Raw genomic sequence first — 14559 nt, 5'->3', positions numbered from 1 at the left:
CATCTGGAGGGTATATTCCCTCCCTGGGATGTCCCCGTCCCACCTGTCCTCCAACCAAACGCGGGACGAAGTGGGATCGTCCCGTCCCGTCCCACTTCGTCCTCGCAACCAAACGCACCCTTGGAGAACTGGCAGAGCGTACAGAAAGGTGCCGCTCCGTTCCGTTTCGAGAGACCCCAGGTCCTCGCCGCTTCTGACGGAAACCGGCAGCCATGGCTCGCAGAATCGGAGGCCGAGCGGGGCTGGAACGCGCGCCGCGACGCGGGTGGTTTCGAGAGCGCGCGGAGGCCAAAGCCAAACCATGGCCGTGCCCACCGGTTCGGCGCCCTCCCGGCTCCCCATAAATCCCGGCCGCGCCACATGCCAACCTTCCCAACTTTGGCAACCCAACGGCCACCTAGCAGATAGCACCGGCTACTCTACCAGCCTACCACTGCAACAGCCAAGCAGGCAGGCCGTACGCCCTGCCACTCCCCTTGGAGCAATAGTAAAAGACTTACTGCTCTCGGTCGCGGTCTAGGATGGACGTGTACATCTCGGAGGAGTACGTGGCCCAGCGGCGCGCCGAGAGGAGGGCGGCGCGGAACGCCGCCGCGGCGGCGGCGGCACGTTGCGGCGAAGAGAAGGCGCGGGCGGACGGCGAGCAGAAGCGGTGGACGAAGGAGGAGCGAACGGTCGACGGCTATGCCGGTGCGAATAATCCCGGCGGTGGCGCCGCCAGCTGGCTGGTCGGGGAGGACGCTGTTCTCAGCTACTTCTCGGCTTAGAGCCTTAGACTACGCCGCCAGCTGGCTGCATGAGTGCTAGAGACAATGCAAATAGACGTGCCCATGAACAGTTGCATGGATCGAATTTGGTTTAGGATTCGCATGGATCGTTGGATCGTTTGGTTTAGGATTGGCCGTGCTAGTGGGATATTTTCTTTGTAATTAGTGCAGGCTGTTCGTATGTGATTTCGCACAAACTTCAGCAAATCAGATCAGGTCACCGTGTAGTGCACTAGTGCTCTTCACCAGGCTTTGATGGCAGATCCATAGAATGAGACTGGCAGAGGCCCAAAGAATTCAGTATAGACCTTTCTTTCAGTTACTCTTATTGTTAAACCACAGGAGGGAAATGCATTTTGCAGTATCATTACAAATGTACACACTGCTAATTCTGAACTATCTATTACAGTAAGTCCCAACAATTCAGGTAAATAAGGCCGGGCAAAATTTGATTGGATTTGATTCTTACAAGGATACACCAACTGGAAGTCTGGAACAGATGAGGCTGTATCAGTCGTTCAGGCCTTCAGGGCTTGTGCACTGCTGAATACCCATGCGTGTGCTCGTTGTGCATTGGAGCAGTGACAAACAGCACAACAGAAGCGCCAAGCAGTACCACGAGAAGAGCTGTGAAGTTCACCAGCAGGGCCTCCGAGCTGTACCTGCCGAGGCCGTTGGCCTGAAGGAAGGTGAGCTTCTCCAGGAACCCCAACTCTGCCGCAAGCAGTGCCAGCATGTAGACGACAAGCCCGGAGCGAACGTGCCATGGGAGCATTCTGCGCCGCACTGTTGGCGAAGCACCAGGGAAGAAGAAGGTTGTAACGCCAAGTAGCCACTGAAATATGAAATCAATGCATCAATGTTTCAGGATCATTCTGTTCTTGTGAAAAACATAACTGTCTGAAAAAAACACAATATCAGCAAAATCAATTACTGCCCTATACGAAAAAGCCAGCACTGCAATATGAACAAGATCAGGACACTACATGCTTACAGTTACAGAGCTCAGCATAAAGGAAAAGAAAAGAAAGTTCAATTTATAGATGTCTGGTTTGCAGCCTACATTGCCATGTTAAAGTTAGGGCGGCTATATATAGTTCAATCTCTTTCAACATTGCCATTGCACGATTTGAACTATTTATTCTGACAAATAGCAGTGGGGAAACACTTTTCAGGAATAAAACAGTATGACAATCATACTTGCATTGCTACAGTTGTCAGAAGGGGGAATAATATCTTCTGCAGATAGTTCACAATGTCAGTAAGACGGGTTCTTGCGCATCACCTGTATACCATACAGGCAGATAGTTCCGAGTCCAATCCACGAATGCAAGCTGTAGAGATTAGCGATTCCACTTTCATTGTGGAACTTGAAGGCAGCATATATCCCAACAGAACCTAGGAAGAGTGCAACAGCATGAAGAAGCATGTGAACCATCTTATTTGTATCATGACTCCATGGCAGTATTTTGTAGCTCATTATGGCTGCAGACAAATTACAACAGCTTGGTCAAAAATGTCCAGTACTTCCACGCGATGGACAGATCATCAAGGAAAGAAAAGAAAATGGGACTTGCATAGTTGTATCATACCTTCACTCCCTAGGATGATGAATCCTATCAGCATAAGCACAGGATGCACCTGCACAGACATGGTTTATTGCATTAGGACTTTTTAAGTATATCCTTCTCCTTCATTAAGAAAAAAGGCAAACATGACGCCATACACATCTAAGGATCCTTTTGTTGAAATAAAGACAAAGGATTCCTCTGTCAATGAAAGATTTTATGGTTTCTTGCCTTCCCATTGATGAAATGTAATACGATCTAAGGATTTTTCTTTTGCTTGGCGGTAACTGCTTGGGGGTAATTTGGAGTGCAGGAATAAGATGACAACAGAAAATAAATCCTTACACGCTGTGACAGACATTCTGTATAAAATAATTCATTCTATGCAGAAATGGAGTAATCTTTGAGCAAGTATGATGGACAAGGCCAGACGGGACAACGAGAAAGGTGAAATGGAAGGAAATGAAATTCAGACAATAAGGTTTTTGATCTAGATCTTCCTTTGAACTGTCAGTGAAGTTTTGTGATCATAGATGCGCTTTACTGTGGAGGTTACATTTTGTTTGTGCACTCTGACGCTTCACTGCAAACTGGTGCCCCCAGCAGTTTGGTTGTGAAACAAACTATACGTTTTCGATAAAAGCAGGTAACAAACTTTGGTAAAAAAGAGAACTAGAGAACTTTATATTCCCGAATAGGGATCCTATTCGATATACGTTTACACGCCCTCATAAAGTCCATGATATACTTTTTAGCATAAAGTTGTAACTCTGATGGGATTAAGCTCCAAAGTTTCTCTGATCAGAAATCTAAAATGTCTGAAGGTGTACCCTGAAACTTCCCAGTTCAAGAATGCATGACTGGATAAGAACAAGAAATTAGTTGTCAACCTATCACATTCATGTTGATGATGAACAATCCGAAGCAATAGGGATATATGCAGATCGCTAAACCGATTAAATTTTATGGTAGATTGATTAGTGAATTAAAATTAGTTCAATTAGATATATACAAATCACCACTCTTAAACATGCAAGCAAATTCAAATAGGTAAAACCACATATGGTAGGCTGACAAGAGAACCAGAGTGAGCAGTTCACTTGGATGTCACAATTTTACATGCCATCCATCAATCCATGGGGTGTGGCATCTGGCAAATAACCGGAGAGCAGGAATGCACTATAAGGAAAATGGGTCAAAACATAACATCTAGAATTCTAGGTTCGAAAAACCTGAAACCTGTTTGAGCACACTACCAAGTCTACAACAGTAGATTGCCAGAGCAAGAAGTGATCACTAGTACCACGCAGCAAGTTAGAGCCAAAGCAGCGACGAATACATTAACCGCCACGCGGCATTAACCGGTTATAGCGAAGATAGGTTGATTCCCTGCGGTGGTGAGTGAACCAAAGCAATGAGTACGGCAGATCCCTGTTCGCCAGCGGTGCAGAAGCGCCAAAAACCCAAGACAAAATTGAGGGAATAGCAATCAAAGTCCGTCCAACCTAAAGGACCGGGGGGATCTATCGGAATGGAATTGAATGCTACATCCACGCGAAGAAATGGCAGAGAAGAGTCTTACGTTGAAGATGAGGCCCTTGTTGGTTGGGGAGCCAAGGGAGAGACCACCGCGGAAATGGACGCACCACAGCAGCACGAGCGCCGCCGCGGAGGACGCAAGCGCGCGCGCCACCTTCGCGTGCGCCGGCGTGGCCATCTCCTCCTCCGACCTCCGGCTGTGGAGGGGAGGGGAAGGGAACCGGAATTCGGAAATCTCCCGGCGACCCGGCCGTCGTCTTCGCAACGTGGTCAGTCAACACCTACCAAGCCAGCAGCACAGTAAAGGCCCAGAGAAAACGGTTAGCCCGGCCCACACCACCATCCTTTAACAAGTTCAAGTTGGCCCATATACTTTGCTTGAGTTTTCAAAAAAAAAAATATATACTTTGCTTGACCCACACCGCCTTCCGTCCCGTTCCGTTTACGCTTCTCTCCCCACTCCTCTGAATCCTCTCCACCCGCACCACGCCGCGGCCGCGCCTGCTCGACTTGCCCCGACACGATCCCCAACCCTCTCGCGGCTCCAGTTCAGAGAGAAGCTCCCACCGGAGAGCGGCGAGGGAGTTTAAGGTTTCAAGCGCCCCCGATCGCATCTAGCCGGCATCGAGGTACACCCGCGCTCCCCTCGCTCCTCCCCATGGCTTCCTGGCATTTCCCAGTGCGCTTTTGGGTCTGGGGCTGCTGCGCTGCCGCTTCCTCTCGGAGGGTGCCCCCAGTCTGTTCGTTTCCCGCTGGGATTTCTCTTCGGTCTCGTGTTCGTGGTGCTTGCCGCGTGTTCGTGGGTCGTCGGGTGGCAGCGGCACGCGGCTCCGGCGCCGCAGCGGCTGTTCGCGGCGGGACGAGATGTCGAGGGGCGACGGCTTTAGCGGGTGGTAGAGTCAGTGGAGGCAGAGATGGATTTCGATGCGATAGTGCCACTAGGGTTTAGGGGCTCAGGGATAGGAGAGAGTTGGTGCGGGTGCATTAAGAGGGCTGCAGAGAGGACTGAGGTTTAGGGGGCGAAGTAAGTAGATATGTGGTGAATTATAATCTGTCTCTCGTTCTCTGGAATCCCTATATTTGTGCCTTGTTGTTAACGGGCTGTGTGTCTGTCAGTATAATCGTGCGTTTTTTGTTGAAATGGTGGAATGAATTTGATCTGATGCTTCTCAATTTGTTTGAGGAAAGAAAAATCTTATCAACTTTGAGCATGAAGTGTTTGCCAGACTGTGGGTGAGCCGAGAGTGGTAACATTAGGGATTCGAGTTAGTTACTTATTTTGATATCAGATTGTTGTTTTAATTGCATTTGTTAATTATGGGTGTGTGGCTGCCTGGCTGGGAAACGGAAGACAATTGGCTCGAGACGAAGCTTATGCTAGTCTTATTTCACTAGGAACCGCTCTGTTTAGTGCTTCCTATGGACTGACAACTGGCTATTTTGATGTGGATTTTTCTGTGGATTGGATTCAGGGTTTCTTGATTGAGTTTAACTATTCCTGGTTTTATACTTTACTAGCCATATGCATGGCTCACACTGCTTTTGTTGTTTGGCACCTCTTTATGCCAGGAGAATGCCTCGCAAGGTTGTATCCGGACCTGACTACGATGATGAGTACGATGACTATGATGAGTATGATGATGACTATGATGAGTATGATGACACCGGATATGGCAACGATAAACATCCTGTTAAGACGGGTAAAAGGATACTTCCGAATCTTCTAGCTTTATCCATATCACCTCTAATGAGGCGGAAATGTTTACTAGAGTTGCTTTCTTTGTCTAATTCTGACAATTAGAAATAGTGCACGGTTAATGTAAGCCTTCACAAGTGCAGTTTTATTGCTCAAAACAATGGTTATTAAGCTCATATTGTTTATTCCTTTGGCTTGCATTAATTTCTAGTGCCTATTTTGCGTACTAACTGCTGATAAATTCAACTAGTTGTTGTGGATTGTATGTACCTGTGTCCAGTTGTACTTTAGCTATATGTGAGGCAGTTACTTATTACATGCCAAATCTACATCCTCTTATCCAGTGCTATTGAGGTGTTGTGTTACATATTCATGGCTTGAAGGCATCCTGCATATGCGCATTTTCTGATTGGAGGCCATGTTTCATGATTTCATCCATCCAGTCAGACAGTCAAAATTTATATAGAAACCTTCTGCAGCATGAAAATGTCTCAAAAGTTGTTGGGGGCTTAGCAGGTTACTAGCCAACTAGTGGGTTTCACTGCTGATTGTTTGTTGGATTGTGGCGCACATGCATAGTATTGTTTTTAACATTCTAAGCTATGGAAATGATTTTTTAACGTCATCCAGCTAATTGATTTGGCTGGTACCATTTTGGGGTTGCAAACTTTTATGCTTTATATGTTTTACGCTTTGTGCCATTATTGCATGGTTTGGTTTCAAGGAATTTCCCTGCTACAATCAAAATGACTGTAATACGACTCTTTGATCTCTAATATTTCTTTCCAATATATTGCGTAGAATCATTGAAGAAGTCCTCAAATATGTTGCCCGTGCATTGGACATGTTCCATGTGCACGTTCGATAATCATGAAAGCATGACATACTGTGAGATGTGTGGGGTTTTTCGTGAAACTTTTGTCAAATCTGCCAAGGATGGTTCATTAAAAGGTATGTAGGATCGCACATGCTTCAACAATTCTAATTCTGTTTATAAGTATACAAGTACTCGTCATGTTTCCTTATATGTTGTCATTGTTCTATCAGATTCAGTCAGAGCAGTGTCAAGTGAGCCTAGGACATCTGCTGCGCCAAAAACTGATTCTGCCAAGACGCCAATGAAGACCCGTGCTGTAGATTCTGATGGTTGTTATGCGAGAAAAAATGCCAGTACGCCATGTGATAAAGGTATTATTGGTGCGCATTGGCATCATTTGTATAGATTGTTAATATGTCTAACCAAGAACTCAGCTGGCATGTAGCATCAAGTTGACTGCTTCTTCCGAATTACCCAAATAAATATGAAAAAGAGACATGGAAACATAACCATGCACACTTCCTTCTCGTATGTGATGAAAACCAGATCTTGATTTTTTTTCCCTACGCGCCAGTGTTTCATGTTCCCATGCCTTTGTGGACTTTCTACCTTCGTGCAGTCTAGTTGAAGAACTCCATTGCTGTTCCAATCCGTAGCATTGGATTATCCATAAATATATTTGGATGCTAAACATTTTCCATGCACAATGAACAGTGTGTTGCTTGTTTGGTGGCTTCACAGTTCACACTCTCTATCCTGTTTGCCATGTTTTCGAATAGAGTTGTTCTTGTGTTAAGTTTGAAGTGCTGTATTTGACAGTGTATAACTCTGTCCTTTGATAAGCATGTCTGCTGAAAAACGAAGGTTGTTAGCTTTTGTTTTATCTCCTCAAGTTTTATTTTTTTGTCCATCTCAAACAGCCAATTCCACACAGTTACCATCTGCTGGTAGCTCATTGGGTGCTAAAAAGAAGAAGAAGACTCCTGTACTTTCTGAAGAAATACCTGTGGAGAGGACAGCTCTATTGGTCCCTGATCATTTTCAGCTGAAGGGTGACCAGAGTGGCGGGGCTAGCAGTTCTTCACAGAATGATTCTGTGATCCAGAAACTCTCTTCTGACATAAGCCAGCTAAATGTAGACAAAAACAATGTGAATGTTACAAAACCTTGTTTGCCTGAAGAGTACAAGCCTGAGAAGTGGATGTTAGCTGATCAGGAGTCAGGGGTGCTGAGCCAGCTAAACCTTGCAATAGTAGGTCATCACTCATGTCCTGTTTTAAATACAGTATCTATTATTTGACATCATTTTTCTTCTAAATATCCTTTGTCTAAAGGGAAGTGACTTTGAACAATGTGGGTAGGTGGGTCATGTTGATTCTGGCAAGTCAACACTATCTGGGAGATTACTGCATCTATTAGGAAGGATATCGAGAAAAGATATGCACAAGAATGAGAAGGAGTCGAAAGAGAAAGTATGTCAATCCTATCTTTCATGTCAGCTGCTCTATTTCTTCATGTGCCTATCTAACTGTTTGTGTTTTATAACTCGTTTTTAGGGGAAGGGATCATTTGCTTTTGCATGGGCCATGGATGAGAGCAGTGAAGAAAGGGAACGAGGTGTGACAATGACTGTGGCTGTGGCTTATCTGGAGACGAAGAAATACCGTGTGGTTTTGCTTGACTCACCTGGCCACAAAGATTTTGTTCCAAATATGATATCTGGCGCAACACAAGCTGATGCAGCCATTCTTGTGGTTGATGCTTCAACTGGTTCTTTTGAAGCTGGCATGGATGGTGAAGGAGGAAAAAGTGTTGGTCAGACCAAAGAGCACGCTCAGCTTATTAGAAGCTTTGGAGTTGAACAGCTTGTTGTCGCAGTCAACAAGATGGATGCTGTTGCATACTCAAAAGAAAGATTTGAGTTCATCAAACTACAACTTGGTAGTTTTCTGCGGTCATGCAACTTCAAAGACTCAGCTATTACTTGGATTCCTCTTAGTGCTGTAGAAAATCAAAATTTGATTAAACCTCCTTCAGATGCTCGTTTGGCCTCCTGGTAAGTTCTGTTTCAAGTGAACTTTTGTCTCATGTAGAATATTGCATAATGATGAATCTTCTTTCAATGGTGACGATGTTATGGAGTTAATCAGTTAATGACCTCTTTTAGAAGCTGTCTGCAATTTATGATGTGAAGATTGTATTGCTTTTGGTGTAGAAGACACTCTTCAAACCTGTTGTCATAATGGATCATAAATTTGTTAGCATTAATCTTGTTACTAGAGAGTTGTCCAGGTTCAGCTAATGTCTAGGTTCATTCGTATTAGTGCTAACTAGATTTCAGCTTGTAGTTAAAGAGAATAATATGCAGATGATGAGGCATTGACTGCATTAATCAGGGGATATCATGGGCAGGTGTGCTGCCCTGTATCAGCTATATATATGTGAGAAAACGATGAAGGAAGAGTGGTCACATCGACCAAAATTACTTGTGCTTGTATGAGTCCACCATAGAAGTAACTAGTATGTGTTTGTGATAAACACCTGGAGAGAGGGAGTGATTTCCAACAAAATCTATATCATCTAATGGATTGACTATTTTAGGGTACCAACAATCCCTTCGGAGCATAAATCATTTCTTATGCTCATATTTCTAATACTACCACAGTCCAAAATACTGAAATAGATGTTGCCTGGAATGTCTTCAGCGACCACTACTATACATATCAATGGTAGATTATCATCACTGGTAGTTCCTTATTACTCCCTCTGCTCGGTGTTGTTTTGAACATCAACACTATCTCCAAAATGCAACTGTGGCTCTAATTTTCATGTGTATTTTCAAAACAAATCTACAGACTGCTATCATCAGTTTGATCTCAATATCGTAAGTGGCAACTCTTGTTGGCTGGAAGGAGTTGTGCGCTTTTATAATATTTCTCACATGTAATTGTTGGAAACCACTCCCTCTCTCTTGAGTGTTTATCACTAACATGCACACTGGCGTTTCTCACTGGTGGACACACGCACAAGCACAAAATAACAGAAGTAGTTTTGGTCGATGCTGTTGGCAATGGCCAAGGTAAGCTCCCTGAGCTCACACTCAAACACACGCACACTCTAGAGCTGGAGGTAGGAGAAGAGGATGAGAGAACAGCACATACACACACAAACTGAGACAATTGGTGCTGCTGAACTGAACTGAGCTGCAGCTGCTCTTCTACTTCTTATAGAACTTAAACTCAAACTAGAGTACATAAAGGTATGAGTGCTTCTACCAACTACCTACTACTAGTACTATTGCATGCTTGCCCTTCTACTCATGGCACTGCTGCCATATACGGCTGGCAGTAGCCATCCCTGGCCAAGGAGCTCTACCTGCTCCATTGACTTTGCAAAAGGAAGAGAGAAGCAATGAGCTGAGCAATTAACTAACAATCCTTCCCCTAATTGTGATGCTCTTGCTTGATCTCTTCAACTCCAATCTTGTTCCTCAACTCCTGGAGTCGAAGACGTCCGAGTGGCTTGATGAGGATGTCTCCGAGCTGTTGAGCAGTCTCGACATACTCGCGCTTGATGCGTCCTCCATCGACACAATCACGGATGTAGTGATACTTGATGTCGATGTGCTTGCTCCGGTCGTGGAGGACGGGATTCTTAGCCAATGCAATGGCGGACTTGCTGTCCACCCTTAGGACCGGCGCGCGGAGCTCTTCTCCAGTGAGCTCCCGCAATAGCCGCCCCAGCCATGTCCCCTGGCAGCTTGCCGTCACCGCCGCGATGTACTCTGCTTCGCATGTGGACAGTGCGACGATCCTCTGCTTCTGTGACTACCAGGACACCCATCAACGTCGCCCGCCATGTCGCTGTCGCTGTACCCTGACAGCTCCAACGTCGCCGTGCCTCGCTGGGGATAGATAATCCCGTAGCCACACGTTCCCACGATGTATCGCAGGAGATGCTTGACCGCGGTGAGATGATCTTCCCGTGGATCTTCCATGAAGTGGCTCACATACCCCACATACCCCACGGCGAAGGAGATGTCCGGCCGTGTGTGCGTCAGGTACCTCAGCTCGCCCACGATGCTGCGGTATCGTGTGGCGTAGACCTTCACCGCGGTGCTGTCAAGTCAATTTCTCCCCCATTGGTGCCTGGCATGGCTTGCAATTGCCCATGCCACATCGCTCTAGGAGCTTCTTCGCGTAGGTGCACTGGCAGAGGGTGATGCCGCGGTTGTTCTGCTCCACCTCCATTCCAAGGTAGTAGCTAAGCAGACCCAAATCGCTCATGCGAAACATCGCAGTCATCTCCCTCTTGAATGCGTCGATGTCTTCTTGCTCCGAGCCGGTGATGATCAGGTCATCGACGTAGACGTCGACGATCAGAGTCCTGCGCACATCCGCCGAGTGTAGAGCGCATGCTCGGTGGCGTACTTGGTGAAGCCGATGGATGTCAAGCTCTCATCGAGCTTGGTGTTCCAGGTGTGTGGGGCCCGTCGCAGGCTGTAGAGTGCCTTGCGCAGTCAGAGCACCTTGTGCTCCTCTCCGGCGACAGCGAACCCCGGCGACTGCTGCACAAAGACTTCCTCTTGGAGTTCCCCGTTCAAGAAAGCGGATTTGACATCCATGTGATGAACCCACCACTCTTTGATCGCTGCCAGCGCCAGCAAGAGCCGCACGGATTCCATCCGCGCCATCGGGGCAAAGACTTCCTCGAAGTTTATCCCCTCGCGCTGCACAAATCCCTTCGCCACGAGACTCACCTTGTGCTTCACGACGTTGCCCAGCTTGTCGTGCTTCACCTTGTAGGCCCATTTGAGCCTAATTGGCCGGCAATTTGCCGGTGGATTGACGAGGACCCAAGTCTTGTTCTCCTCAATCGAGCTCATCTCCTCGATCATGGCGCGCCTCCACTTCTGGTCCAGCTCCGCCTCCGCGAACGTGACCGGCTCCTCCACGCTTCCAAGATGGAGCTCCTGTTCGTCCAAAACGCGCTCCGCCAGGCCAGGTAGAGTTGCATTGCCGATGAGGTTGTCCACTGCGCAGAATCGCAATGGCTCGCCGTCATAGTCGTTGTCAACGAGGTCCGACACCTCTGGTGGGGGCGTGGCAAAGCAAATCAAAGAAGCCGCCCCCGGGGAAGCTGCGACAGAGGTGGCCGCCGGAGTTGCCTGTCCCCCAGGCGTTGCTGGCTCCTCTGCTTCCCTGTTTCTTCTCGAGAGCTTGCCACTGCGCCAGGGTCTTCCTCTCCTTCCACCTCCTCCGGTCCACGGTACTCCAAGTGCTCGATGGTGAAGAAGTTGCATGATCCGCCTGCTCCTTCTTCCCCGTTGTTGGGCTCCTCCCAATTCCAGCTCTTCGCCTCATCGAACACCACGTTGCGTGAGACGTGAACTTGCCGAGCCCGCAGGTCGAACTGGCGGTAAGCCTTGCTTCCCGCCTCGTAGCCCAAGAACACCATCGGGGTGCTCCTGTCCTCCAGCTTGGTGAGGCCGGGCCTTGTCGTCTTGACGTGCCCCACGCACCCGAACGTGCGCAGGAAGGACACGTCCAGCTTCCGGCCGTGCCACGCCTCGAAGGGTGTCATGCCCTTCAAGCTCTTCGTTGGTGAGCAGTTTAGGATGAACACCGCCGTGCTCCCCGCCTCGCCCCAGAACGCCGCCGGCATCTTCTTGGCCTTGAGCATGCTCCGCGCCATATATGGCTGGCAGTAGCCATTCCTGGCCAAGGAGCTCTACCTGCTCCATTGACTTTGCAAAAGGAAGAGAGAAACAATGAGCTGAGCAATTAACTAACAGATGCAGCCACACTAGCCGTCATCGTTTTCTCACACTGTCACACATATAAATAGCTGATACAGGGCTGCACACCTGCCCATGATATCGTCCTAATTAGTGCAGTCAATGCCCATATGATCTGCATATTACTCTCTCTAACTACAAGCTGAAATCTAGGTAGCACTAATAGCAATGAACCTAGACACTAGCTGAGCCTGGACCAAGATTAATGCTGACAGTAATTAGGAACAGCTGAAAGTGTATTTTGGAGGCTGTCCACTCATAAACTACAAGCAAAATTGGTTGGAGTTATTAGTTATTAATTTAATTATCCATTTTGGAGCAAATGATTGATATGCTGCTATGGATTTTTCATGTAAATGCTATTTGGTCAATTTTTCTACTTAACAATGTTTTGGAGAACAGCTTTCCACTACTCTTAAAATGATATGCTATGTATCAGGTATTTTTTTTATTTTGAAATTGGTTTCTACCAGTCTGAGAGTAGCTTATTTGCATAATCAAAATGCATATCTTCATAGGACCTATTCTGGTCTAAAGAAAATTAATAGTTTGGACTTACATGCATGGAAAGAACGATCTGATATTTTCAAATATCTTGAGGGGGGTAAACTATCTATCTGAACCAATGTACGTTGTCTTTACAATTTTAAATCTATCTGAACCCTTTTAGGTATCAAGGGTTCTGTCTCTTGGATGCTATAGATTCACTGCAGCTTCCTTCTCGGGATGTTACAAAGCCTCTCATTCTTCCAATCTGTGATGTTATCAAGTCTCAGTCAACAGGGCAGCTGGCAGCTTTTGGAAAATTGGAAACTGGAGCTATTCAAATTGGTTCAAAGGTACATTTCCTTTAAAACTTATTTGCCCTGCAGAAGTTGTAAATAATCCTCTACTGCATTGAGAATTTGAGACCAGTGGATAGAACTCTAGTCCATTGAGACCATGATCTTGACTGCTTGATAATACCCTCCTTTATCTTCCAGTGACAAGATGCTAGAATGTAGCTGCATCTAAGTTGTTTAATTCTTTGACAATTCCATTGAATGGTTGGGAACTGTAAAGTCTTGTATTTTTCTCTCTCCTGACATCTTGCGCATTATTTCCTGTTGCAGGTGTTAGTTTTACCTTGCGGGCTAGAGGCGACAGTGAAAACCATTGAGCGGGACACTAATTCATGCAGCATAGCAAGAGCTGGTGACAATGTGGCAGTTAATTTACAGGGTATTGATGGGAATCAACTAATACCTGGGGGGGTTCTTTGCCACCCTGGTTTCCCTGTGGCTGTAGCTAACCACTTGGAGCTTAAGATTCTAGTCCTGGACATCACCATTCCAATTCTTGTTGGTTCTCAGGTAAAACAAAAGTTGACCAAAAGCCTGTTTGATTAGCTTTTTGCAGGGTAATAATCATGACAGTGTTATGGACCTAGGTGGAATTTCACATACATCATGCCAAGGAGGCCGCAAGAGTAACAAAAATCATTGCATTGCTTGACAAGACCGGGAAACCAAGTAAATCAGCACCTCGATTTCTTAAATCAAAACAGAACGCTGTTGTACAGGTAAACAAGTGGTGCAACTTTCTTTTACGAAATCTCATATCCTAGGATAATATAGTTCGTGGAGTTTGTATAGTGCAGTACAATTCAAAATTCATGCTCTTCTAATTCTTGTGTCAGGTTACCCTCGATGTGGCGGTCTGCGTTCAGGAATTCTCCAAGAGTCGAGCACTTGGGAGGGCATACTTAAGGTTGTCTGGTCGCACGATCGCTGTTGGTGTAGTTAATCGGGTAATTGGCCAATATGAGAACTAGAAGACCTACTCTTCTTGTGACCTGAACCGAATCGCAGTCGTTCCTAGGGATACTATGTAAAGATCTTATCAGAATCCTGGCGCTGGCAAATTTTGTTTTGCTTTATCGGCATTATCGCCATTCCAATGTATTGAGATTTGGCTAAGGTTGTCACAGATGAGCTTTTTTTTTTTTCTACTCTCGTATTGCAAAAGTGCCAGGAGATTCCCTCAAATGCTGATTTCATGACTATTGAGCTGGCAGATATAGTTCTTAACTCCCGGCAAGTGATCATTGAGTGGCGAGAGGCCATGCAAGATGCACGGAGATCGGAGGTGCGCATGATATTGTGAAGGATGCACGGAGATCTGCGGCTGCAACTATCCGGAGCCAGGGAAGGCTAGTGGCTTTATTAATCTTTTAGTATTTTGGAGGTGTTCATAGAAATAGGGTGTACTTTGTTTTTGGGGAAAGAAAAATATTTGCGTGGATCTGAACTGACTGCTGCAGCAACGTGAGGACGACGAAATTGTTGTCGAGTGTATGGGCCCAGAAAACGATCATGTATGGGCCTCTGCTTGAC

General features: G+C 46.4%; 3 protein-coding genes across 3 annotated transcripts; 2 read left to right on the top strand and 1 right to left on the bottom strand.

Moving 5' to 3' along the window:
• Positions 1 to 353: 353 nt before the first annotated feature.
• On the top strand, positions 354 to 1072 carry LOC101756471. The gene has a single exon (XM_022829715.1). The coding sequence runs from the start codon at positions 522 to 524 to the stop codon at positions 765 to 767; it is 246 nt and encodes an 81-aa protein (XP_022685450.1). The 5' UTR covers positions 354 to 521; the 3' UTR covers positions 768 to 1072.
• Positions 1064 to 4143, bottom strand: LOC101756070 (probable ascorbate-specific transmembrane electron transporter 1). The gene is made up of 4 exons (XM_004982618.3): positions 3918 to 4143; positions 2360 to 2408; positions 2053 to 2252; positions 1064 to 1602 (listed from the first exon to the last, which is right to left on the bottom strand). The coding sequence occupies exons 1-4, from the start codon at positions 4050 to 4052 to the stop codon at positions 1294 to 1296; spliced, it is 693 nt and encodes a 230-aa protein (XP_004982675.1). The 5' UTR covers positions 4053 to 4143; the 3' UTR covers positions 1064 to 1293.
• Positions 4144 to 4316: 173 nt separating this feature from the next.
• Positions 4317 to 14174, top strand: LOC101755671 (HBS1-like protein). The gene is made up of 11 exons (XM_004982617.3): positions 4317 to 4503; positions 5444 to 5574; positions 6372 to 6521; positions 6618 to 6758; positions 7308 to 7639; positions 7749 to 7859; positions 7944 to 8443; positions 12855 to 13023; positions 13297 to 13536; positions 13614 to 13745; positions 13863 to 14174. The coding sequence occupies exons 2-11, from the start codon at positions 5448 to 5450 to the stop codon at positions 13995 to 13997; spliced, it is 2037 nt and encodes a 678-aa protein (XP_004982674.1). The 5' UTR covers positions 4317 to 4503; positions 5444 to 5447; the 3' UTR covers positions 13998 to 14174.
• The last annotated feature ends 385 nt before the right edge of the window (positions 14175 to 14559 follow it).

This window comes from Setaria italica, chromosome IX, assembly GCF_000263155.2.
Source record: "Setaria italica strain Yugu1 chromosome IX, Setaria_italica_v2.0, whole genome shotgun sequence".
Lineage (NCBI taxonomy): Eukaryota > Viridiplantae > Streptophyta > Magnoliopsida > Poales > Poaceae > Setaria > Setaria italica.
This window is presented reverse-complemented; position numbering and strand designations above follow the sequence as displayed.